This window comes from Tachypleus tridentatus, chromosome 4, assembly GCF_004210375.1.
Source record: "Tachypleus tridentatus isolate NWPU-2018 chromosome 4, ASM421037v1, whole genome shotgun sequence".
Classification (NCBI taxonomy): domain Eukaryota; kingdom Metazoa; phylum Arthropoda; class Merostomata; order Xiphosura; family Limulidae; genus Tachypleus; species Tachypleus tridentatus.
Genome location: NC_134828.1, coordinates 24335263 through 24362877, shown reverse-complemented (window position 1 = coordinate 24362877; position 27615 = coordinate 24335263). Strand labels below are relative to the sequence as shown.

At 32.4% G+C, this 27615-nt stretch overlaps 2 protein-coding genes across 6 annotated transcripts in view; one reads left to right on the top strand and one right to left on the bottom strand.

The window, feature by feature from the left end:
• Positions 1 to 656: 656 nt before the first annotated feature.
• LOC143248689 (uncharacterized) lies at positions 657 to 21407 on the bottom strand. 5 transcript variants are annotated; one of them, XM_076497303.1, is made up of 7 exons: positions 21105 to 21178; positions 19687 to 19747; positions 9953 to 10041; positions 9021 to 9103; positions 4537 to 5284; positions 2995 to 3106; positions 657 to 843 (listed from the first exon to the last, which is right to left on the bottom strand). In XM_076497303.1, exons 2-7 carry the CDS (start codon positions 19734 to 19736, stop codon positions 777 to 779), a joined length of 1149 nt encoding a protein of 382 aa, XP_076353418.1. In that variant the 5' UTR covers positions 19737 to 19747; positions 21105 to 21178; the 3' UTR covers positions 657 to 776. The 5 variants fall into 5 exon arrangements, with proteins under 5 accessions (XP_076353418.1, XP_076353420.1, XP_076353421.1 ...); XM_076497305.1 differs by lacking the exon at positions 21105 to 21178 and adding an exon at positions 20689 to 20768; XM_076497306.1 differs by lacking the exon at positions 21105 to 21178 and adding an exon at positions 20649 to 20696.
• Positions 21408 to 23397: 1990 nt separating this feature from the next.
• Positions 23398 to 27615, top strand: part of LOC143248081 (DNA repair endonuclease XPF-like) — a 49084-nt gene continuing 44866 nt past the window's right edge. Inside the window, exons 1-2 of the mRNA XM_076496517.1 lie at positions 23398 to 23438; positions 23581 to 23926. Coding sequence (XP_076352632.1) covers positions 23886 to 23926 — 41 coding nt within the window. The 5' untranslated portion in view covers positions 23398 to 23438; positions 23581 to 23885. The remainder of the gene's footprint in view (positions 23439 to 23580; positions 23927 to 27615) is intronic.

Here is a 27615-nt window from a genome sequence, read left to right as displayed (position 1 = left end):
CCAAATATCCAGCCAAGTTCCACTAACAGATTATTTTAGAAACAAAGCAACATATAAGTAATTATAAACATAACTGATATCTGTAAAAAAACACTAAACAAATTACACATGAAATAAATTGGTAACAAAATTTACAGTGACAGACGAAATTTTATAGAGTTCAGACTTACTAGATATGTCCAAAATGTAAAAACAATAGTTACAGAGATGGGAAAAGTTCAAAAACAGTCTAGACTTGTCTAGAAATGTCCAGAAAGTAATAATAATAGCTAACGAGGTGGAAGACAATTAGAAGAAAATATCAACAGTAAAGGATTTACGTGCACAAAACAAGTTACTAAAAACTGAGTTTAATGTATCTTTTTGTGATCCTCGTTACAAATTAAAGCACATAATGCCATTATTATTTCATATCAATAAAGTTATTAATAAACTGATCATCCGTTGTTTGTTGGTTATTTATAACTTCTTATTTCCTACTGCATGTTTTTGGTTATACAGTTCTAAAATGACAAATTAAAATTTCAGTGATGCTGCTATCAAACAGATACTAATATCTGACCAAATATCTATCAAAATACCAAAATAAGCTACATATAACATACTGAGGTCATGCTATTATGTAATAAGCTTTTTCTTTTAGCATACAACTGGTTTTATGGTCAAAACTTACAGAACCAGGCAATGAAGTGGACTGAAATACCAAAAAGATCAATTAAAATTACAAAGTTTCGTGATCCACGAAGAACCGAGGAAGTTGGAAAAAATGTATCATCTTACTTTATCCCCACGATGAACGTATCTTCAGCTTCATCATCACTACTTAATTCGTCAAACTTCAATCTGAGAAGAAAATATATTAAAACAAAATACATGGGTTTCCTGATTTTATCACTGCATATCATAATTTTTTACAAATCAAGTTCCTATCATGTTCAAAATATGGTAAAATTTGTACAAGTAAATAACATTATTATTAAATCCATCATAACAGACAAAAACAAATTTCATGTAACGTTTCAATGAAACTTTTTATTAGACCTTTGGTATGATAGATACATGATAAATGTCACATCATACGTTGGTTGGTTGGTTTGAATTTCGCACAAAGCTACTCAAGGGTTACCTGTGCTAGCCATCTCTAATTTAGCAGTATAAGACTAGAGGGAAGGCAGCTAGTCATCACCACCCACTGCCAACTCTTGGGCTACTCTTTTACCAATGAATAGTGGAATTGACTGTCACATTATAACTCCCCCATGGCTGAAAGGGCAAACCTGTTTGGTGTGATGGAGATTTGAACTCGTGACAGTCAGATTAAAAGTCTAACGCCTTAACCCACCTGGCCATGCCAGGCCGTCACACCATACAAATATGGTGACCTCAAATACAGGTAGGCAGTTGAATTTATTACAATGACATGACATTGTTAATCGAAATTATGATCAAATCAATTTTCTTAAAAGTAATAATTATCAAAAATTAATCTTTCTAATTATTAGTATTTTCTTGTCTTCCAATAATCAATTAATTAAATTACAATTACACTGAATATCATAAAAACAATCAACTAATTTATCTTGGGGTTTTAACTTTTATTTCCAGTTATACCAACTATTCAGGTAATCAAAATATTGCTATTACATTTGATTATTGTTAATGACAAAGATACATAAACAATTATTTAAGCTTTCAACTTTAGTAGTTCAGGGGGTGCAAGAACTCATGATTCAAGGGTCTTGGGATCAGTTCCTATTGCCATCTCTACTGTGATTGGCGATCTGGCACTTTCACTAATGAAGCATCTGGTTAATAGCAACTAGCTTTTAATTTTCATCTTTATTTTTTCAGTTTTGCTTGTATATTAATTAATCAATTGATGAGGCTATTGCTACTTGCCCAGGTCTACCTCCAAAGTTGCAAAAAGAATTTTACAAAAAACATAAATCTTTAAAGGAAAAAATATCCAATTAGAAAAAAACATCAGTGTAAATTAGCTCCTTAAACCCAAGAGGGCATTACCAATGCCTGATAAAAAGTTTTAAGATTTACCCACTAGATGGTGACACCAACAGGGAGAAGTCTGAAGCTACTTACTCAACAATACTTCATGTGGATAGCCCTGATGCTGATGGGAAAAACTAAAACAAATTGAAATTTTATAAAGGTATTGTGACAAATATTGGGAAATTATGTAAATATTTCTAGCAGAATGCCCCACAAAAAGTACAGGTTTAAATAGTTAAGGACTGAGTGTTAATTTAGTCATTTAGTATGAAATGAAAGTGTAACTTAAGAACTGAATATTCATTTAATGAGACACATATATAGACATAAGAACAAACAGAAAGCAGATATAACATACATTATTTAAAGTGCTACTGTAACAAAAAATAGTTGACAGCATATAGAAGGAAACATCGGTATGGAAACCTGGAATATCCAAAAGGTAAAATTACAACAAAGGTAGGTAACAGAAGATCTGTTACTCTCAGCATATAATTAGACCTGAGATAAGGTTGGCAGAGATTCCTAAAACAAAGAAAAGTGAGAGACAGAAAAAGGTTCATTTAACATTATAACGTATATTATAGAAGACAAGCTTGAGTTATGAAAGTTGGCACAAGCAACGAGAACTCAGAAAAGCCATAACTATCAACCCTCACAATCAGATAGGACATCATGATTGAATAACTTATTCAAATGGCAAAAAATTATATTGTACTGCAATGGTTTACAGACTGCATATAAACAATAAATGTATAAATTGTAGTTTTTTTCTAACATATATCCAACTTGTTAATATTCAAAGATATCCATAAAAAGTATGTCATTATCATTGTTAAAACATTTTTAGTTCTATAACAGCTTCCTTTAGACATATGAAAGGATCCAAGCCTATTTTTTTTATTTGTAATTTTCTAAAATTTACTTTGTAATTGAAACATTATAATGCAATTGCTTTACTATCAAAGATGCAAAACAATATTTTACCTTTTCCTAGTCAAGGTACTCTTTGTATTATCAGGTTCACAAGGATAAAGAGACAATCTTGTAATCGATCCATTCTTATCACCAGTTTGGGAACATAATTTGTTTTTCTCCCCTAAAAAATAAACAAATTCACAAAGGTTACTAAACAACTGCTTTTTCTTTTGATGTTTACATAAATTACATGAAATTGTTCTTACTTTTGTTGTTGATGAAAACAAAGAGAGGGAGACTGAGAAATAGCTAAAACATCCAAGGAAGGCAATAAGTGTGCAAATTACCAACTCCAAGATTGTGGAGGTAGTGATGAAAAATAATGATACAAGACTCTATTGAGGCCCTGTAACTGAATGAGCAAACTCTAAATCCTTTAATGGGAATCTACTGGAGGGCAAATCTGGTGCCAGCAGCCATGGTAATTACAGCTTACAGATCCAATAGCACATATTAAAGTTGCTGCAGTTAAAAAGCTCATAGCTGGATCTCATTTCAAGACTGGTAGTCTACTTTGGCAGTTACTGCCTGGCCAAAACATTCTGCCGGTTTTCCCTTGGCACCCTTGATTGAGTGTCTTGGGTGACCAGTAAGTTTACTTTGAAAACATTAGAGTGCTCAAAGCAGGTAAAACATCTGAATAACGGTGTATGGAATAATGAAATGGGACCTCAGTTCTACTTTGTTGGTTTTCAGAACACGAGGTAATGATTAAGAGAGACGAATGAGGGCATTCATACTGAAATTCTTGGACCGTCATAACACAAACTACTGCAAAGAATTTGCCAAGAATGCTTTCATTAACCTGTTGACTGCCAAGTATTTCAGCTGCTATGGCATCTCCTATGCTGGGTTTTTTCAGCTAAATTGAATAAATTGTAAGTAGATCAAATGCATGTATGGTGCTGATATCTAGCGTTGAAGTTAGGTATTATTGAGAATGAATTATCTCGTTCGTGGCACTGTGTTACCGATCGGCTTAAACGAGTTACCTCGTCTACGGCACCGAACAGGTTAATCAAGAACAAAATTAGAGGTTCAAAGGCAATCACATACCACCCAAGTTCTAACCACAAATGATTCCAACCAGCAATCTGCCTGACTTACAATAAAAATAGCTTATAATATAATGCCAATAGCTAAGTGTAACCATGCTAAATTGTTCTACACTATAGTGACACAGTGTAAACAACCAGATATGAGATAATAGTTATAACAACAAACACAGAGTTAAATCTATTACTTTACAATGATAACAATCATTATTATTCTAAAGCAGAGATATAAAGGATTGGTTTCAACAGTTACAAATGAAAATAAAGTTGTAACAATACTCTCTGTTCCAAAATAGGATGAAACAGTTTCAACTAGGAAATATAAACTCTTAAAAGAAAGCTAAAAAACTGACTATTCTCAAACATCTGTACTTACTTAACTCATTTAACAAATACAAGATATGAAGAACCAGTAACATCAATAACTAAACTACAATGATAAGAATTTCAAATTAATCTAAATACATCAAACATAATGAAAGCTTCAACAACTTACTGGTAGTTTTAACTGTAGTTAATCTCACTGATGTTCTATGTTGGTTTGAAACTGCATTCTTTTGTTCCTCAATGTCACTTCTTTCATCTTTATTGTCAGCATCTTCACATCTTGGCAAGGTAGCCAATTCTTTCTGAACACGGACAAAACTAGTATCTTCATAAGATGACGATTTTGATGTTCCATCTTCTGAAGAACTATTATCTATGTGACTTCTTTTGACATTCACACTACTAAGCTTTGACCATTTATTTCCCGGCGTGCTTTTTTGTCTTCTGGTGACATGTGAAGACTGGGTACGCAATGTCGACTCTATTTCTTTACCAGATGCATTTATAACATCAGGAGTTGTTTTAAACTGCAAAGTCTTCTGTTTTGTTGATTTATGTAAAGTGAAAGTGCTATCAACTCCACACGAAGCTTGTTCTCTACAAAAGCTGCTGTCCTTCGTAACTTGACTTCTAGGATACCTTTTTTGTTCATTATTTGACAGGTGAAGCACAACAGGAGTCATATTAAGCTTTAAGTTCTTTCTTTTGTCTGAAGCTGTTTTTCTTAGAGTTTCAATAACCGATAACTCTGAACTTAGTTGTTCATCATGCGATGGCTTTAACAAATTGATTGTTTCAAACTGGAATGATTTTTGCCTAATTGGTGATTTAGTGGATGATAATGACTTTATGAAAGTAGTGTCATTATATGGCTCTGAGATTCTCTTATATGCGTCATCTTCTGAATCTGTCACATACTAAGTAATAAGAAAATCATAAATTTAAATCTGCTGAGGATAAAAGACTTGATTACCAGCAAGATTTGATAATCAACAATAACTAAGTTATAAATAAATAGTACAAGTTTAAAATTCTATTTTTAACACTAAATGTTGCAAAATATATTATGGAAGAAAACAAACCTATCACTGCACACTTTATACTGCAAGAGTCCATTTTTTCCACATAAATTAAATCTTGACAAACCAACAAAGCATATTAAACTTAAAATACTGGATTATGATTTCCTGCATCTTAAAAAGGATTATTTAATCATTTAAAATTACCAACAAATAAAAAATAATTGATTTAACTAGAGAGTGTTAGGTCAATCTTTCTTTTCCCCCATTTCACTAATATAATGATTTATTTTTGCATGAAGCACTTTATCCTACCACAACAAACTTGTGTATTTTACACGACCTTGTAACCACCATGTAACTATGATGGTATAAATACTATGACTCTGAAAGTACTAAATACATCTTCATGAAATTTGGCAAGTACTCTGTTTTTTTAATTTCTCACAAAGCTACACAAGAGCTATCTGAACTAGCTCTCTCTAATTTAGCAGTGTAAGGCTGTAGGGACAGCAGATAGTCACCACCATCCACTGCCAATTTTTGGGCTACTATTTTACCAACAAATAGTGGGATTGACTGTCACATAATAATGCCCCCATGGCTGAAAGAGTGAGCGTGTTTGGTGCGACGAGGATTCGAACCCGTGACCCTCAGATTACGAGTTGAATGCCTTTACCCACCTGGCCATGCTGGGCTGTAAGTACTCAGTAAACATTGAAAGTCTTTAGTAGAAGAAAAAAACCATCAAAATCTTAATTAAGCAGTTTTACAAAAACTCTGTCTGTAACTACACAATAACAATGTTTACCGCTACTAGTGTAAGGTGGTTTTTAAGATGAAAATTACAACTTTCATCATATCAAAATTTTCAAATCGCATTTGCAAAATCCCAAAAGTTTCATAAATCAATGTCAAATGTTTTCAGAAAAAACTCTTTTATCTGTTATGTTCTATACTATAACTTCATTCAGGGTCAGTTAATCTGAACAACTTTGCAACCACCATAAAAAAAATTTGGAATTACTGCAAACTGAAAAAGAAAACCAAAGCTGTTTACCCTAAATAGCTTAAAGCTTGTAACAGTATACATCTATTTATGTTTCATTGCCTTTTGAATTGTGTGTAACTAATTATCCTTTCAAACAAGGTCACTTGATGAATATGAGGCTCACATTACCCTATGAATTTACACAAGGAACAAGCTACTCATGAGTATACTTCATCTAATCTAACAGGTTTTTAACTTCTACATTTTAGTTAATGCTGTAATCTATAATAATAAAAGAGCATGTCTGTGTGTGTGACTGCTACAGCTCCAAGAGGAAAGAACCTGGAATCCTGCATCCATACTAAGTGGATCCTGAGGATATGCAACTGGGTATTATTTATCCATGTGCATACACATCTTCCTAATGAGGCAAGCTTAAGAAAAGGCACATAGAAAAGTAGTAGTTCTTTACATTACAAATAGAAATCAGACAGACAGTCATGAATGTATATACATCATTTTAATGAGGAAAGGTAGCAAATAAAACATACAGAAAAGAAGTGGTTCCATATAAAACAACTTGTTGTGTATTAAAAATGTGTGCATTTTGATGATAATGCATTCCAGCAATGGCTTTCACGTCACATTGTATAGCAACAACAATATACAGGTGAGACTTTTATGCTAAGAAAGGGTTCAGAATACATACACTGATATATATATATCAACCTAAAAACCCGAAGGAAGTTGGATACTTCCACTAGTAATAAATAAATACACATAAAAAACAAGAAAATTGATACTGACTTGGGTTTTCTTTTTTCTTTGCTATCAACTGTTGATGAAACTTAAGCCTATTTTTTTCATACTAATGGTACTACAATATTAAAAATTTTATTTAATTTAAATACTGCACTTTAGAGTAAATAATAATAACACATTAAAAAAAAAGACAATGTCCTATAACTATTGCAGTATTTCTCACTTATTAAGTATTTGATAAGAGGCTGTTTTTTGTTTGTTTTTTGAATTTCACACAAAGCTACTCGAGGGCTATCTGTGCTAGCCGTCCCTAATTTTGCAGTGTAAGACTAGAGGGAAGGCAGCTAGTCATCACCACCCACTGCCAACTCTTGGGCTACTCTTTTACCAATGAATAGTGGGATTGACCGTCCCATTATAATGCCCCCACGGCTGAAAAGGCGAGCATGTTTGGCGCAACGGGAATGCAAACCCGCGACCCTCGGATTACGGGTCGCACGCCTTAACGAGCTTGGCCGTGCCGGGCCATTGATAAGAGGCATTACAAATTCAGTCAAATTACTTGATGTATTTCCCATGGAAATAAAACAGATAATTCTCCATACAGAAAACAATATGTCATTTCATAATTTAAATCTTAGCTTTATATTGGTTATAAATAATACAGTATTAAACATCATTGTGTGTGTTTTCTTACAGCAAAGCCATATCAGGCTATCTGCTGAGCCCACTAAGGGGAAACAAACCTCTGATTTTCGCATTGTAAATCCGTAGACCTACCATTGTACCAGTAGGGGACCTAAACATCAGTGAAAACTACTAGTAACTTGTGAAAGCAAAACTGTGGTAGGTGGGCTTGAAAAGAGGTATGATTTTCTATTTTATGGCTATGTAATCAAATAAGATTGAAGACTATAAAAATTATGTTTTCCCTGAGCAATAACTATATTATAATACTTAAATGAATTTCTGTATTTTTTGGGGGTTGTAAATAAATTACAGAAAAGAAAATAACTAGGGAAGGTTGTGATTTTTTTAAGATATCTCTTTATAAAATTAAAACTTAATATATTTGATTTATTAATGATGTTTTGATGACAATTATTTCCAGTCACTTCCTAATGTAGTAAATGTGCAACTTAAAAAAGTATTATAAAATTACCTGAAAATCACATATCTACAACTTTCAGTTTTATAATAATGTTATAATATAACAGGGAAGGTTTTATTTCAATTTTGTGGAATTCTTACGATGGGTTTTTTTACATAACAAATCATTTTGATGCTGGCTATTTTGAGACTAACATGTCTGACCTGTCAACTAAGGATTAAAAGTACTTATTTTTCTATTATTAACATACATTTTTAATGATTATTGCAGGTTGCTATTTACTTAGTCATTAATATTAAAGAATAACTAATATAAAAGTATAACTTACATGTTTAACATGCTGTGTAAAGTATCAGTCAACTGAAACAGCCCCATATCTCTGAAGTTGCACACAGTAATTTTTACTATAAATTTAACAAATTTAGCTTCATAAAATATGTCAATCCTTTAACAATTACCAGACTTTTAACCCTCTTGCTACAAACACATGAAACGATGCATGTTCCAAAATTTTAGTTTAAATTTTTTTAAACAACCTTATTATGAATGCATGTCAAAGAAATTAGCAGCAAAACAGTTTATATTTCAAATTTGTAAATATACAAGTTTTAACTTCTTGATTTCAAAAATAATACTTAAAACAAAATACCCTATTTTATATGTCAAATTGTACATCCTCTATTTTATTGGTCAGTTGTTTTATTTATTATAACTTTCTTCAAAGCTTTGTATGTTGCATTCAGGTGACATAACTTAAGCCATAATCTCACCTCTGCAATATCCGTTTTTTCACTACTGATGTCAAATTTTTCTTCAGAATCACTTCCTACTTTGGCTTCTTCATTTTCTGATTCTGAAATATAAAATCATAGTTGGCTAACTTATTTCAAAACACAAGAAAGTGGACATTTACTTTCTGCATTACACCCATTACAATTTATTAACAATGACAAAAACAAGAAATACAATAACTTTTTCTGAGCATCTTCATTAAAGACAACTGTTACTGTGTTGATACCACAAGAAAATGACACATACACACACATTAGCATGTACCTAATCTGCTGAAAAATTACATAATGAATTAAGACTGGATAAAATACTTTTTACTCAGGTACCAAAACAAACTTGTTAACTCCCATGTATATCACATAAACTTTCTCAGTACCAGGTTTATTTTTATGACACTTGAACTAGAAGGTTCAAAGTGGAAAACCTTTTCCTTTGTAGTGGTATAAAATTCTAAACCCAAAAGGTTAATATCACTTTTTTCAATGCTAAAACAAAGGTTATACAGTATTTCCAATATATACACCTGTGGCATTGAAAGAGCTAAGTGCTATCAACTTAAATACACTGTTTTTAACATTTATTTCAAATACATAACTTGTATTTTTAATACCTTCAATTTAGATATTTGTTTGATAGAGTGAACATGTCATTACTTGATTATGATGTATTTTAATAAAAGTTAAAGCCTACAGAATCACCTAGGTATAATTATTTAGTAACTAATCATTTTCCTTTATTACTAAAATACCTGCTAATTAGTTTATATCCCATGTTTCAGTTGCTACCTTCAGGGAAAGTTCGAGAAAGATGAAACATGATCCAAGATTAAACAAAAGGCAAAGAAAACTATACTACAGTAACAAACCTGTGATTTATATAATAATTTACTAAATAATGAAACTAACGATACCAGGATCAGTCCAGTAATCATCAAACACTTCCATTCCATCCTCATCTCGACGAATATTTTTGCCAGCTTTGATGTCTAAACCTGTACGTCTGAAGGCAAAAAGCACCAATTAGATTATTAATATGTGATAATGCACCTATACTCTATTTCTAAGACTTAATAGTACAGTATTTTAATACATGCTTTTGAAATACAAACCTATCTAGGTTTTACAGAAATAAGTGAAAATATTTCAACATTAACACAAAAATTGTGTATTAACCCATTCATTGCTATAATGCTTGGTGTTACTTACGGCAGGCTTTGAAAATTTTAGTTCAATGTTGTTGTGTTTTAAAATTAAACTATTCATAATAACAATAAATGAATAACACATAATTAATTTTTTTTATTTATTTAAGACATACCTGTATATCCTCAGCATTATGGAGGTCAAGTGTTGCATACATGTCTAGAAATTTATTTAGTTAAAAATTGTGTAAAAATCATTTTATTCAAAGAAAAACAAAACAATCAGTTGAAATATTTATCATGATATACATCATGAGATAAATACGAGGGCTGTTCAAAAAATACGCGGACTGACATCATAAAACAAAATGTACTTTAGTTAGAAGTTACAGGTCTGGAACCCCTTCAAAGTACTCTCCTCCCCAACGCACACACTTATCCCAATGGTGTTTCCACTTGTTGAAACAGTCCTGGTACACTTCTTTTGTAATGTCCTCCAGCTCCTTCGTCGCATTTGCCTTAATCTCGGGAATCGTCTCAAATTTTCTTCCTTTCAAGGGTCTTTTGAGTTTGGGGAACAAGAAAAAATCGCAAGGAGCAAGGTCAGGTGAGTAGGGGGGTGGGGAAGAACAGTGATCGAGTGTTTGGCCAAAAATTCACGAGTTCTGAGGCACAAATTTTGCAGCAACACATGCATCTTCAATTTTTCAGTCAAAATCTCGTAACAAGATCCAACTGATATCCCACACTCTTCAGCAAGCTCCCTGACAGTAAGACGTCGATTTGCCCGCACCAGGGTGTTAATTTTGTCGACGTGTGGGTCGTCAGTTGACGTGGAAGGACGTCCAGGACGCTCATCATCTTCAATGGACTGTCGACCATCCTTAGAACGTTCATGCCACTTGAAACATGGCATATGCTTCTTAGCAACATCACCGTAAGCCGTGTTAAGCATAGCAAAAGTTTCAGTCGCAGATTTTCCAAGTTTAACACAAAATTTCACAGCAAGTCGTTGCTCCTTCAGGTCATTCATTCTGAAATCTGCCAGACGAAAAAATTGCACTTCACTTAAAACCACGTAGCTAATACACAAATAAAGATATCTGCAATCGGGAAATGGCATCATAATCAGCTGATCTGTGCAAACCTTGAGACACCAAGCGGATTCCCTGGAACCAACTGGAGCCGCACAATTCAAACAGTCCGCGTATTTTTTTTAACAGACCTCGTACATCACTTTTTGATGTAGAATTTGAAGCACAGATCCAAATAAATTCCCTGCAATTCTGGACACAAGTATATTCTGTTTAACATTTATAAATTAAATCTTTGCACTTTGTTTTTACTGCATAATCAGTACTTTTTTTTCCTCATTGTTTTCAACAATTCTAAACTTTGGTGGCAAATGTTTTTGGTGGTTCACTTGCAACTGGAGACAGTAAAATCTCCTTTACCAACAGACAATAACCATACAGTGCCACAGTGTTTCTAGAATAATTCTTATACAAATAAAAGAAATTTATTAGGGTTATTTGTAATATATGAATAGCAGTATTCCTACACCACCTTATGGATAATAGAATAACATCTGATAATGTGTGTTGGTTCCACTCACATATGATGGAAACATGAAGTTTGACAACTATACTTATGAAGTATCTGTGGAATACAAATAATAAGCACAGTCTGCCCTCGTGATATGTGTGTGATGTAACTTGGGCCATACAGAAATTATACAGTGTGACCAATAAATCTGGAGGATGGGCTGCAAATTCATCTTTACAGAATTTTTTAAAAATCAATAAAACAAAAAAATGCAAAAAACCAAATAATTTGATCAATTTTTTTTTTTTTAAATATAAGGCAGATTTCCAAGTGTCAGTCATGTAGGTAATGTGCTTTGTTCGTATCAGCAAACTGTTCTCTTACGATTATCATATTGTCACACAGAAATTCTCTGAGCTCTTTTTAAAAGATTCTGCAGTGTATTACCCTTATTTAAGATGTTTGAAAAGAGGCCATCACATTCAAATGCAAGTAGTACACCCAAGAGAGCAAGGAAATGAATTATTTTGGATGTGAAATTTGATATTCTCAAGAGGTTTGACACCAGGGAGAAATTTAGCTGTATTGTGAAACTTTAGGGTTTGTTATCTCTACAATGGGAGAAATATGTGAAAATAAAGAAAAAAATCAAAGCAAGTGTTGAAGTAACTAATACAAATACCACTTATTGGTGTAAAGCAATGTACACTCCTGTAAATTGAGGAGATCCAATGTAATACTCCATTAAGCACATACAAGCTAAAACAAAAAGCTTGTATGATGAATTGGTGACTGAAGAAGAACCCTACCTATAAACAGTGGTTTGATAGGTTCAAGAAGTGCTTTAATTTGTACAACATAAAACTAAGTGGTGATACTGCTAATGCCAGTGTAGGAGCTGCAAAAGATACCCCGGTGAATCCAAGAAAATTATGCAGAAAATTACAAATGGGTTACATCCCAGAAGAAGTATTCAATGTGGATGAAACACAGATGTTTTGGCAATGTATGCCAGATAGAACATTTATATTTAGGGAAGAGAAGTCTATAACAAGGTTCAGGGCTTCTGAGTTGTGCATGGCATGCTGCTGGCAATTTACATATTAAAGCCCTTACTAGTGTACAGTTTCAAAACTACAAGGTCTCTAAATGGATATGCCAAGCCTAATTTTCTATTGATTTGGTGATTGAATAAAATGGTTTGAAAGAACAAGTATTTTTCAAGACTGGTTCTTTAATTTCTTCTGTCCAATTGTTAAAAACCACTGTGCCAAACATACTGCCAACAAAGCACTACTCATCTTAGATAAGACACCAAGCCAACCTGGAAGTTGCATGATCTTTCAAAAACCACTGTGCCAAACATACTGCCAACAAAGCACAACTCATCTTAGATAAGACACCAAGCCAACCTGGAAGTTGCATGATCTTTCAAAAACCACTGTGCCAAACATACTGCCAACAAAGCACAACTCATCTTAGATAAGACACCAAGCCAACCTGGAAGTTGCATGATCTTTCAAAAACCACTGTGCCAAACATATTGCCAACAAAGCACTACTCATCTTAGATAAGACACCAAGCCAACCTGGAAGTTGCATGATCTTTCAAAAACCACTGTGCCAAACATACTGCCAACAAAGCACTACTCATCTTAGCTAAGACACCAAGCGAACCTGGAAGTTGCATGATCTTTCAAAAACCACTGTGCCAAACATATTGCCAACATAGCACTACTCATCTTAGACAAGGCATCAAGTCATCCAGGAAGTTAAATGATCTTTCTGATAATGTAAGAGTTGGGCACATCTCCAAGAACACAACTGCACTGCTCCAGCCAATGGATTATGATGGTATTTCTAATTTTAAGAGATCTTGCTTACAGAGAACTCTCAAAAATTAATTGAAGCTACTGCTGGAGAGGATAAGCCCACACTTTGTGATTTCTGGAAAAAATACAACATTTTGGATGAAATAAACAACATCAACAAGTTGTGGAATGAAATGCATTATGAAGATTCCTTTTAAAAACATATAATGCCAGAGTGTATGACAACTCTACAGTTTTCTTCCAAAGCAGAAAGTGCTGAAAAAGTTCAACAAGACATTACAGCACTTGCAACACAGGTTGGTTTTGAAGATATCATCAAAAATGATGTGGTTGAGTTATTAGAATCCCATGTAGAAGACACGTCAAATGTGGATTTGATAATGTTGAAACAAAAGTGATGTGCAGAAGAGAAAGACATTATTGAAACAACACCCACACAACTTCAGTTGACCACCAATTACTTATCTCAATCCTTTGTTCTCACAGAAGAAATGGTGTGAATCCTTAGTGCTATTGATCCCAACTTGTAAGTTAAAAGAAGACTATACAATGTCATTCACTGCTACAAGGAGAAAATGCAGAACAAACAGCAAACAACTGTCAAGGCACTCTTCTTAAAAAGAGCTAAGCCTACAGCATATCATGATGATTATAATAATTATAATAATTTACAGGGTGAAACAGACATCATTACTAATAGAGTTTCTCCATGTATAAAATGTAATTACTTGTGTGTACGCACAATTAGTATTGGTGATTAGAACTATTGAAGTATGTCAGTTACAGTTAATATATGTTTTAAAATATTTTCTTTTAATCATGTGTGTGTTTTATTACTTTTGTGGATTAAAAACAATTTCCATCATAACACATCTACACTTATAATATGGGAGTCAATGGGAAAATAAGGTTTGAGTTGCATAATTTTGCATTATAAAAACCTTTTCAAGAATGCATCTCTTTTAGTAACACAGTGGTTGAGAGTGTATTAAATAAGTGAAGGTTTTTATGAAGTACATCTTTATTTCACAATGTATATAGGTATAGTATGGAGAAAGTGGCAGAGGAAAGAATGTTACAGGAAAATGTGGGCAGTAACTTGCGAGATGCAATAATAGGTAGAGATGATAGAAGCTTGGGGCCTTAGCAGGAGTAAGCTGAAAGCAAATTTCAGTTGTGGCCATGAGGTGAGAGTTCACACCTTGTAAATGTAGTATGTTGAGAAATCTCCAACAATCAGATTAAACACAAAAGAAGTTAAAAGAGCTGTGATGAAAGACAGGGGTGAGACACTGCTAATGAAGAGTTCCCTATTACACAGTTTGTCTTAAAACACCCTAAGTTAACTGTCTTAAGATGATTCTGCCAAAGATCCCTATGTTAATTGTCTTAGATGATGGACAGAAATAAGTTCTGTCATGACCAATAAAAATGTAAATTTTGGTTATGGGCTACTTGTTGCTGGAAGATCCAACTTGTATTAAAGAAGTTAAAAGAACTACTTTTAAAAGTAGATTTGCAAACTTTCTTGAACAATTGGAAAAAACTAAATATTATGTACATAATTCCATGTTTCTGACTCTAAATGGCACTTCTCCAGCTTCAAAAACTTCTTCGCAGTTATCCGATTCCAGAAGAAGATGGTAGTTATCCAGAATCTACAAGTTTGCAACACAAATTGCCTGCAAGTATTTCAGATATAGTCTAACAGTGTTTCACTTAAGGTGCAATAATATATAATGTATACAGAAAAAAAGAAAAGAACATTAACTGTACTAAATAAATAGTAGATTTCAAAATGCCTGAAGTGGAATTACTTAACCTTCTCATGATGGGCTTTATACTTTAACTTTTGATGAAATATGTTTACCTTTACAAAACTCAGTGTTCTTTTAATAGTTACTTTAAATTAACAAATTAACTAATATATAATATTAAAACTTAAATTATAATCTACAGTTTCATACCAAATTTATTAATGTAAACTCACAAAACACACTCAGTGGCCATTTGACAAGGTACACCTGTTCTTTAACACAAATAGCCAACCAGCAAATCATGTGGCTGCAACTCAACATATAAAGCATGCAGACATGGTCAAGAGGTTCAGTTGTTGTTAGGTCAAACATTAGTATGGGAAAGATGCGTGATCTAAGTGTGGAATGATTGTTGGCACCAGATGTGGTGGTTCCAGCACCTCACAAACTGCTGACCTCCTGGGATTTTCACACACTACAGTCTAGAGTTTACAGAAAATGGTGCAAAAACAAAAAAACATCTAGTAAGCTGCAGTTCTGAGAGTGAAAACACCTTGTTCATGAGAGAGATCAGAGGAGAATAGCCAAACTTGTTCAAGCTGACAGGAAGGCCACAACGACTCAAACAAAAACTCTTTACAACAGTTGTGTGCAGAAGGGCATCTCTGAATGCACAATGCATCAAACCTTGAAGTGGATGGGATACAGCAGCACTAGACCACACTGGGTCCCACTCCTGTCAGCTAAGAACAGGAAGATGAGGTTACAGCAGGCAAGGGATCACCAAAACTAGATAACTGCAGATTGGAAAAATGTTGCCTGGTCTAAACAATCTCTATTTCTGTTGTGACATGCAGATGATAGGGTCAGAATTTGGCATAAACAGCATGAATCCATGGGCCCATCATGCCTTATGTCAATGGTTAAGACTGGTAGTAGTGTAATGGTGTGGGAATGTTTTCTTAGCATATATATTAGGCCCCTTAATACCAACTAAGAGTCATTTGAATGCCGCATTATTGTTGACCATGTTCATCCCTTTACGGCCAGTCTACGTGTCTTCCCATGGCTACTTCCAGCAGGATAATGCTTCATGTCACAAAGCACACATCATCTCAAGCTGGTTTCACAAAGATGATAGTGACTTCAGTATACTCTAATGGCCTGTACAATCCCAGATCTCAATACAATAGATCACACTTTTTGATGAGATGAAATGAGAGGTTTGCAGCATGAATGTGTGGCTGACAAATCCACAGGAACTGTGTGATTCCACAGAGTCAGGATGGTCCAAAATCCCCAAGGAATGTTTCCAGCACCTTGTTGAATCCATGTCACAAAAAATGCAGGTTGTTCTGGAAAGCAAAAGAGGAGTCCTACCCAGTACTCAATATGTATACCTAATAAACTTGACACTGAGTGTAGGAGTTTGATAACATTTTGAATGCAAGTCAACAAACGTGATGGCATTTGAACTGTGACCATTTGTGATAAGTTTAAAGATATCCAAAAGATTATGCCTAATAGAATTTCTTGTGTTAACCAAAGTTGTATCTCTCTTGTTGAAGGTAATAGAAGAGCTCATTACTGAATGTCTAGACTTTCAAAATGAAGGACTCGATGACTGAGATGAGTCACGATAGTACTATCACAAAACAACCTGAAAAGTTTTTATGTAAATAAACCGTTCAGCAGTTTATAAATAAAAGTTATTTGATCTGTAATTAGCTGTTTCTGTGCAAGTTCTTTATTCCTCACGTAAACATCCTGCAGTTGGTGATTTGTGTGCTATGTTTATAAAAGCATGACCAGAAATCCAAATAAGTTACTTTTTAATATAAAGAGTGTAAAACTGAATTCATTGACAAAGCCCATGAGCTGCTCACATGCTCATTACACTTGCTATTCACAGCCATGGAGTATGCTACCATCAATGTGCAATTCAGACAGCAGAGATCATTTTAAATGTTTAAAATTCTACAAACTCAGAAGCGAAAGCAAAGGAGAATTTTAATCCACATAAACAAATAAAAACCAAATTAAGTTTCACAGCTAAAAAGCATTTAGTTTTACTTCACTACATAAAAAATAGTTCCACCTGAAATAAAAAACAAAAAGATATTATTATGTTGGATTAATCTGATTAAGTATTAAATACATTTGATATTGTAATGTACTTTCAAAATAATTATGGATTAAAATCTCCATGACTAGAACTTTACTATGATTTTGAAAAGTACTAAACTTTTAGCTTACAATGAACCAATTACATTTCAGTCTGTACAAGGAACTGAAAAAGGAAGCAACACTCTTTGAATTTTATCCTAAAGAATATCAATAGTTTGACATCATGGCAATTTGCACTAAACAGCACAAGATATTTATGCTCATCTTCAGAGCAAAGCAATTAACGTAATTTGCTAATCAATCTATTATCAAGCTAACTATTCAATAACATTCAACTAACCTCACAAGTCTTAGAGAGTTAGAATTATTAAAAACAATAACTTCAATAAGATAATTATCTTTATCAGCCATGACAGTAGCCAACTGAGCTGAATAACCTTAAAGTAATCTAAAACATGAATAAGAAATCATAATGGCAATATTTCAAACATTTGTATAGTTGGAATAATAAGAAACACTACTTTTGTTCAGTCAAACTTTCAGTCAACAATACAAGTCTGTTGTACAAAAAAAAAATCAGATGTGTTATAAGTCAAGTTTTTGTATTGAAGATATCTCTGTAAAATGACAAAGTCAATTTGACTTTGACAATTCAGAGTAAACAGTGATGTTCTCTTGAAGAAAAGAAATATTTTTGTCCATCATACAATTTGCACAGCCTCAGCAACCTTCTAAATGCATACCTGAAGTTTATTCAGTATTACTATATATTGTATCTGGTAAGTTCTCTGCCACAACACAAACTGTTGTGAAATCAACAATGCAGATTAACATGAAGAACTGATAGCTATATCATCAATGTATAACACCTTGTTAAATGGCACTCTGTACACATGTGGGCTTGTACACTTTGACCCCTACCTGTGTACCTTGAGTTATTAATAACTTCAATAAATTGATTATTTTACCTGATGCTAATAAGTAATTGATTATATCAATAAAACAAATTAACCATCAAGGTCCCATGTAACTTTTGGCCAAAGGTCAGTTACGTATAAAACAGTGGTCCAACAAACAAATACAGTTTTTTCAAATCAGACCTATTTATAAATGATAATACAAAGTATGAGCACTTATAACCTTAGTTATTTAATGATAATACAAAGTATGAGCACTTATAACCTTAGTTATTTAATGATAATACAAAGTATGAGCACTTATAACCTTAGTTATTTACTGCCTAATTTTTAAGGAGCAGTCAATGAAACTTTGAGTCATGCTGGAAAAAACCTCATCAGTTCAGATACTGGAAACATTTTTTTGACCTAAAGAGAAATTATTAATTTATCTTTGAAAAATTTTGCAAATTAAAACTTTCTTTCCAAATGACCATGCAACAGAAAACTTTCCAATAATTATCACATATGTAATGAGCCATACTTGTTCAAAAGTGCTGTTTTACCAATTAATATATTAACTTAAACACAACAATATCATGTTTAAATTTTGTTTGACCCTTTCATTAAAAAAATTCTTGAAAGTCCTGAAATATGCTGTTGAAACTGCCAAAAACCCAAACAGAACAAGTTAAATGTAACTTAACAAAAACAGAAACACACATCATACATGAAAAATTTGTCAGATTTTTACATATATAAGATGATTCCATTACACTTTCCCTATGTGGTTTTTTGTACACAAAACTGTACGATCATAACATATTACAATAGTAAATTTTGCCTCTCCTCTGTTATAGTCATACACAGAATCAGCTCTACCAGTTGACTGTTGCAGTGTGAAATAAATATATATTTTTGAAACTACACGAAAAACAACGTTACACCAACAAACAAGTCTTAATGGTACATTGTATACGAAGTTTGTGGTCTTATTATAGGTCAAGTAGAAAACAAAACAGGGCACTCATAGATATTTATAGCTTATGTAAAATAATATATAATATAATATATACTCAATTAGAAATAAAATTTTTCCATTTCATTTTCACATCAAAGATATTATTGTTATACAAATACTCAACCATATGAGAACACATAATTACATTTACTGATATAAAATGAGCATGGAACATGGTGCTCATTAAATCAAGTCACAGAAAGATTACAATTTAAACATCTTGTAAATAAAAAACCATGAATATATGTGTGTGTGTGTGTGTGTGTGTGTATAGAATATTGCATGCTTCTACACAGATACATTTAATAAGTAAATGTTTTTCTTACCTCCCAATGTTAGGATTGGTCAGAAACATCATCACATTTGATTTCGACATTTCTCAGCTTTCTTCATGATGATAACGTAGAAAAATTCCATATTTACAAGAAAAAACTAATCAGTTATTGCTCCACATATAAATTTTTTTAATTTAATTGTTGCAAAAACTTAAACATAATTAACACACATTAAAGTGATTCTAAAGATTATTTTGTTATGGGATGATATATTGTTACAGTTGATGGACAAATACAACTACTCATAGTAATACCATGGCTTAAAGTAAATCATACCATTAAGTTTTAAATGGAGTTATAACATGATCAAGATAACACTCAAATAAGGGGCTATTTGTTCCTTCACAGCCATCAATAAAATCACCTATTACTTTTTCTTTCATGAGAAAATGAGCTGATAAATCTCAACTTGTCTTAATAAGATAACCTGTCCATCACAAAAAATAAGCCAATACCCTTCCTGACATAGTCTAGAACAGGGGTTCTTAACTAGAACTAAGATGATTCCCACGAGGAGCCCATGAATAATTAAAGCAAATCTATATTTTTACATAAGAGTATGCTTTATATTTCTCCCTGATTACTGCAAACACTGAAAAAGGTTAAGAACCACTGGTCTAGAACAATACACAGTATTTGAAATGAGGCCTATCTACCAATTTGTATATATATTTATTTGAAGATAACTAATATATCTATATATGCTCTCTATAGTTTTATTAGCTTTAAGTTTAATACAATTGGACACTACTTTAATCACTTAAGTAACTCACCTTCAGCTATACCAAAATCCTTTTCTATAATTGATTTAAATTTTAATTCTTATGTGGTGTTATTGTTATATGTTATACATTATTAAATGTTTTATTCAAACTACTGAAGACAATATCCATTACCTCAACTTTACAACAGTTTACGATAATTTAGCCTATAGTGATATTTGTTCAACTTACGAATTAATCAAACCAACTTCAAATATCCAAACGTACATACTCAATACAGCTAAAAGTAACAGTAAAACTGGTGATCGTAAAATAGTATCCAACAAACTTGTTAAACTTAAGCAATTTGGTGTTTCTCTGAAACAATTTTGTTAACAGTAACGGTTAACACAAACACTTGTAGTAATAACGAAATTTAACTTTCAAATTGGAAATAAAAAAGATTTATAAATTATATGACTAGAGATTTTTCTAAAATAATGTAATTTAAAAAATAACGTAATGAGTAATTAATATTATATAATATAAAAAATAAAAATGAATAATATATAGACTATGTACTGGAGTGAGGCCTAATTTAGTCTTATCATCACTAATTAAGTAAAAATAAACTTGTTATGAGTCATACATATAAAACATAACATATAATCTACATACAATCAAAATGAAAGGAAGAAATAAACATACAGACAAACAAAAACGATTAAGACACTAATTTCAATATCATGTGACTTATTTAACTTAAAAAACAAACCTTTACTGTTGACCTCATCAAAACAACCGCTTACGCAAAGATTCATAAATTTCTTGTTGTGCGAACCAATCAAAACACACGAAATTACGAAGCTGAAGTTCCCCTTTATTCACGGCTTCTTATTCTATTCCCAGTATCCTATTCCCATCTGTTGAGATCCACCACCAACCTACGAATTTGAGGGTTTAAATTATTTTAATCCTCGCTTTTCTCTGTATATGTTATTCAAGGAGGATATATCCTCTAAGAAATCTAGCAACATTTAGCCTGAGCCCAAGTCGGTGGGCCACTTTATTTCTATGTATATTCTTCAAGGGAAACATATTTTGTAGAAAACCTAGCAGCATTTAGCCTAACCCAAAGTGGGTTTCATAGATAAAACAAGAGCTTTCTAAAATATATATATTTATTGTAAAATCCAAGGGGTTTACTACATCGAACCACTTCTTCTTTTGCATGTTTTTGAAGGGGGATATAGTTTCTACAAAAATTAAAGCCATTTAGCCTGGTCCAAAGATGGGTTTCATAGGTAATAGTAGGGAGGAGATGGTATATATGCCAACTTCTTTTCAGTAGCTATATCTTCATTGTAACATTTAAGAAATAAATTACTTTGGACCACTTCTTTCTCAGTATAATCTTGAAGAGGGACATCACTTTTAGAAAAATCGATACTATTTAGTCTGGCCCAAAGTGGGTTTCACGGGTAAAAAATGAGAGGAAGAGATAAAACACAGGCAAACTATTTTCTAAAAGCTATATATTTATTATGCAATTTGAAGTATATTGGGCCACTTCCTTCTCCACATGTGCTTAAAGAGGGATATATTATTTGCAAGAAATAGTAACAATTAGCCTGTAGTTTCCATAGATAAGAAAGATAGCACATATACCAGCTTCTTTCTAAAAGCTATATGCCAGATATAAAATACTGTTTAGTGTAGGTAGTATCACTATGTTTGTTTGTTTTAGAATTAAGCACAAAGCTACACAATAGGCTATCTGTGCTCTGCCCACCACAGGTACCGAAACCCGTTTTTTAGCGGTGTAAGTCCGTAGACATGCCGCTGTGCCACTGGGAGCGATAGTATTATTAATTACTTTATTTTGCTTTTGCAATTCATTGATGTAAGGTTATTGAACGTTGGGCTTGCAACACATTGATGTCAATGCTATATTTTTTAAAAGAAGAAAAGAATAGTATAGTGCTTAAGATAAAACTATGATCTCCGTAGTGTAAATAATTTTTGTACATACTTTTAACTTGTTTCAAATAAATATATATAATTTAAAAATCAAGTGGAGTGCATGTTGTTTAGTTACAAACACTTACAATAAAAGACTCATTATTCCAACACATCCATGTATTTACGTAACTGTATATTTACTACTAATAGGTAGTTTCCAACATTTGGAGAGCCACAAAACATGTAAACGCCCGCGGAAATAAGTAGGCTTACATATGCACAACTTTAGTAGTAGCGCAAAATACTGTGGAAATTACAAACATGCTATATAACCATGTAAAATGTTGATAAGTATAGAGAAAGAGGACAGCGCGACACACCGGAATAAAGAACTGATAACTTTTCTAGCAGGAAACGGATACAAACAACTGACCACATTCCTTAAAATATAATATTCTTTTTAAAAAAGTTAAATTCGAGACATGTACTGATAGTTAACTTCAATTTTTGAAGGAAATAAAAAAGAAAACAAAACTAACAATGTTGTAATATAAAAAACATAGTACTTCGTTATTTATAACTTTGAAAAACACGCATTTGTATAAATATAACTATGCAACGTTTCGCCCTTCCAATTTTAGCCTTTTTCAGGCAAAAGAAAATAACGATAACTTGATAAAAGTTAAGAAAAAAAAACAACAAAAAACGCACACGATAATTTGACATATTACAGGATACATGATTAAACTAATATTCTAATCACGTGAAACGAGAACAATAAAATTAACCTACAGTATATTTTACTATTTGTAACTTGTATGTTTTAGGACGAAGAAATAAGATTAAAAAATACTTTTCTTGTATTTATTTTAGTTTGTATGAGCATCTCCTGTGCTGAGCAGATAGCCCTTTGTGGCTTTGCTATAAGAAAAACACACACATGAGCATCTCCTACTTCTAAAGTGGTTTATTATCAATTCGCCCACCAGTGGCACAGCGTATGTCTATGGACTTGTATGCCATAAACCAGGTATCAATACCTGTTATGGGCAGAATATTATTAGCCCATTGCGTAGCATGGTAATTAATTACAAATAAAAATTACAAATTAGTTTTTAGTGTAAGTTGCTTTAAAATAAATTAAACTTATAGGAGTACTGTGCTATATTTAAAAAAAAAAGGGATATTTGTTTTATTAATACTCTCTGATTAACATTTTAAGGTTGGAATTACTATTATAACGAATGAGGAATCGTGACTGAGTTGTCGATGTCCAGTTTCGTTTCTGTGGTTCCTGATCGCCGAATTGGGTAAATGTATTAAAAGTGGGTTACGTGACATCGGTATTTTTACCATGCACTCGTGAATATGAAAAGTAATATGACATTTAAGTTTCACCATGTCGGCAGTATATAGCAAAATATCATTGCCAGAATGAGATTCTGCAGCTTAAAATTAAAGGCGCGAAATTTTATCTCCGTTTAAATTTCATCTTATTGCGCCGTATCTTTTGCTCAATGTTTGTTTATGTCATTCATTTCACTTTTTATTGTTAACAAACATATTTTGTAAGTATTATTTTATGTACTATAATTTATAAACGGTCTACTTCTATGTAATATTTATTAAGTGTTATTTCATATTTGTAAGCCTATCCGAACAAATGATTACTAAGTATTACAGGCAGTAACTTTAACGGTGATACAGAAAGTAACAGCACATGAGAAATATTTTTATGAGTTAAAACATTTTTTATTTTGTAATTTATTGAAAATGAAATGAATGTATCCACTCCTTATTTATAATTTTATAAAATAGAATGTTTAGAGCAGGGATGGCGAATCTTTTTGAGTGTGTAATTCAAATTGGGGATAATCTAAAAAATTATCTCACTTGCCCATGGTAATTTTAGCAGCTGATTATCATTTATTATTATTCTGAATTATTTTAAATGAAACAGCTTTAAGAGTTATATGCTATTAATAACTACAGCAATACATAAGAATTAAAATCGGTGAATTATTAACAATAATAAGATTTTTTTAACGAAAAAGGAGTATTCTTGCTTATTTACATTTATTTTTTTTACTGTTAACAGGAAGCATTTTGTGAAATTATAAGCTTTGGTTCATATTATGTAACATAAATAAAACACCAAGGAAAGGAAAATAAGCATATTTTACTTATAATGAAACTTTTGCTGCTGCACCCACTATGACAAATATTTTATATCAGGTTTGTATTTTGTTGTTTTGAGATCTCTACATGCAGCACTAGTTTTCAGTAATTTATTCCTATAATTACACATTACAAAGTTCATCACTGAAAATAATGACTTGTATAAATATGTTGATGAAAATACTGTTAATACTGCCATTGTGACATTTTTCAGACAGTCATAAGTTTCAAGAATAGAATTCCAGAGATTCAGAACTTTCTTCAATTTTCTAGTCACTAATCAATCTCTTTCAATATTTTCTAGTTCAGCTCTTAAGTTGACAAATTTTTGCCTCCATATTGAGCTTCTTTGTAAATCAGTCAGTTGCATCTCAAAATTATCTAAGTCAGTCCACTACAACATTTCCAGATTCATTTTTTCTAACGTTACTTTGTCTGCATACTTTATGAATTTTGCAATTTCTTTGAATAACCTGAATGTATTAAATTTTAAAGAAAATTGTTCAAAAGTTGAATTAATGATGCTTGAAAATTGCATTTACAAGCTCTGAATGTGTGTTTTCTCATGAATGCAAGATCTGTCATGTTTTAGATTTGGGAAACATTTAAAAGTGCCATTGTAAACATCACATTTACAAATTTTCAGTTTGATTTCAAAAGATTTTATGTTACCAAATATAACATCAAGTGTTTTGCTAGGTCCTTGCAATATGGTGTTCAAGTTATTTAAATGTGAGGAGAAATCTGTAAAAAACATCAATTGACAAATTCACAGAACATCAAATAATTCTTGACAAAAAAATTTTCCTTTATCAAAAACAAAGGAATTTTATCCCAACATTGAACAAATCGTTTAAGGACAGAACCTCTGCTTAACTAATGAACATTGTTGCGTATAAGTAGTCCTGTGTACACTGAATTCTCCTTTCTCATTCAATTCTGAAATTGTCTCTTTTTAAAGTATGTGTAGAAATAAAGTTGACGATCGTGGTTACAATTTTCACCACTTTTTCAAGCTCTGTAAGGCCAGCTTTTGCACTCAAAGCTCACTAGAAAAGTAGTATTATAAAGTAGTAAATATTTTGCAAACAGATTTACAAACCTGCTTCTTTATCAGTCATGCTTGGTGCACTATCAATTGTCATGGAAACTATTTTTGAAAGCTCAGTCTGTTGATTGGATAATTTATTACTATTGCCTTGCATATTTCAGCCCCTGTTATATGTTCAGGTAACGTTACCAAGTTAACCAGTTCTTTGTAGATTTCAACACACCTACAAAATTGAGCAATAATGGCTAGCCTAGCTGATAATGTGACATCAGTGCTCTCAATTTTACTGTGTTTCTACTTGCTGGCAATTCCTTAATTCACTGAATAATTTTTTTTTATTTTTCTGGAAAATTGTCCAAAAGGAAATGAGCACATTCTAACCATTATTCTTTAATACACTCCCCATCACTAAGTGGATTTCCATGTTAAACAATAATCTTTGAAATCTCAAAACTAGCAGCAACTAAGCTGAAACTACCTGAAACACATTTCATCAAAACATTTGACTGCATGTTGTTGTTGCTGACTTCTTGAGAAATGTGTTCTTTTTGTTCTTGCTCATTTTTACAACAAAGTCGCCCCCCAGTGGCTCAGCGGTATGTCTGCGGACTTACAACGCTAAAAACCGGGTTTCGATACCGTGGTGGGCAGAGCACGGATAGCCCATTGAGTAGCTTTGTGCTTAATTCAAAACAACAACAACAACAAACAACAAAGTCATTTATGAACAGTTTCATAATGTTGCTTTACAAAGTAAGTCCTGCACATCACTATTTCAGAACATAGATATATAATGATTTATCACCCTTTTTGATCATGTCGAATCTTTCAGTCCACGATTCTTGAAAATCTCTGCTTGCTGTTCCTTCCATTTGAACATTTTTGATTCTTTGCTGGTTGAGCTGACATTCTGACAAGCTGAAAGGGGTTAAATATTATATTAAAAATCTCACCTATTAAATATGATAAGTTAACTGAACATAATTTAATAGCAGGTGAAAATTTATGTCATTGATACAAAAATAAATCTATAATTAACTAATTGATCAAAAATATATGTATGCTGTGCCAGGTATCACAATTTTAACAATATAATTAATATATCTACTGCGAAAAATATAAATACATATTACCGTTATTATCATTAAATATCCAGTATTCACTCACAAAGAACAGAATAAAAATATAAGCAGAGTGAAACCAGTACCAACAGTTCACTTCTATTTTTACTTGAGTACTGATGTCTTCACTGGGTCTGTGAGGAATTCAAAATGTGTTATTTGATGTCACATTTGCACAACTGCAAAACTGGCACTAAGAGGATGTCTCCTGTAAACATTTCTCACTGCTCCCAGGTTTGAAAAAATCATTTGTTGCTGCATTTGGCAATAATGGTAATTATTATATATATTTATTTAGTAAGAGTTAGCGTTAGGGTTTAAAGAATAAAGACTCGAAATGTTTTCATGTGCCATGGGTTTGCCACCACTGATCTATAGCAAATTATTTTTAGTGAAGAAAGATATTTATGTATGCCAACTGTAATCTTTGTAGCAGCATTTGTTTTACTGGTGATGTGTCTCAACCCAGCAAACCTATTCTACAATATTTTGTCATTATATTGGATGTACTTTAATGCTGCAAGCTTGTCAAATGATTGCTATTCAGTTCAAAATTACAAGTGTTTTATAGCATCCGATGTCAAAACCTCTGTCTTTTTTTCTGATTTATCAAACTTCGGTATATAACTCTCCGAAATTTACCGTGTGAAAACGTTGAGAAATGGTTGCCATGGTTGCAGACACTTTAAAGATATAAAGTATATTGGTCAGTCCATCAGCTATCACATCTACCTTGAACAAGTTGATTTTAATTAACGTAATTTGTAATGTATGCCTACAGCCAATTTATAGTTGTAGAAGGAAATAAATTCATTTGTTATACTTTATGTGGACTGTATTTTGAATTTAGAACTTGACACCAAAAGAACTATGTTCCAACACTCACATTCATTTTAATTTGTCCAGA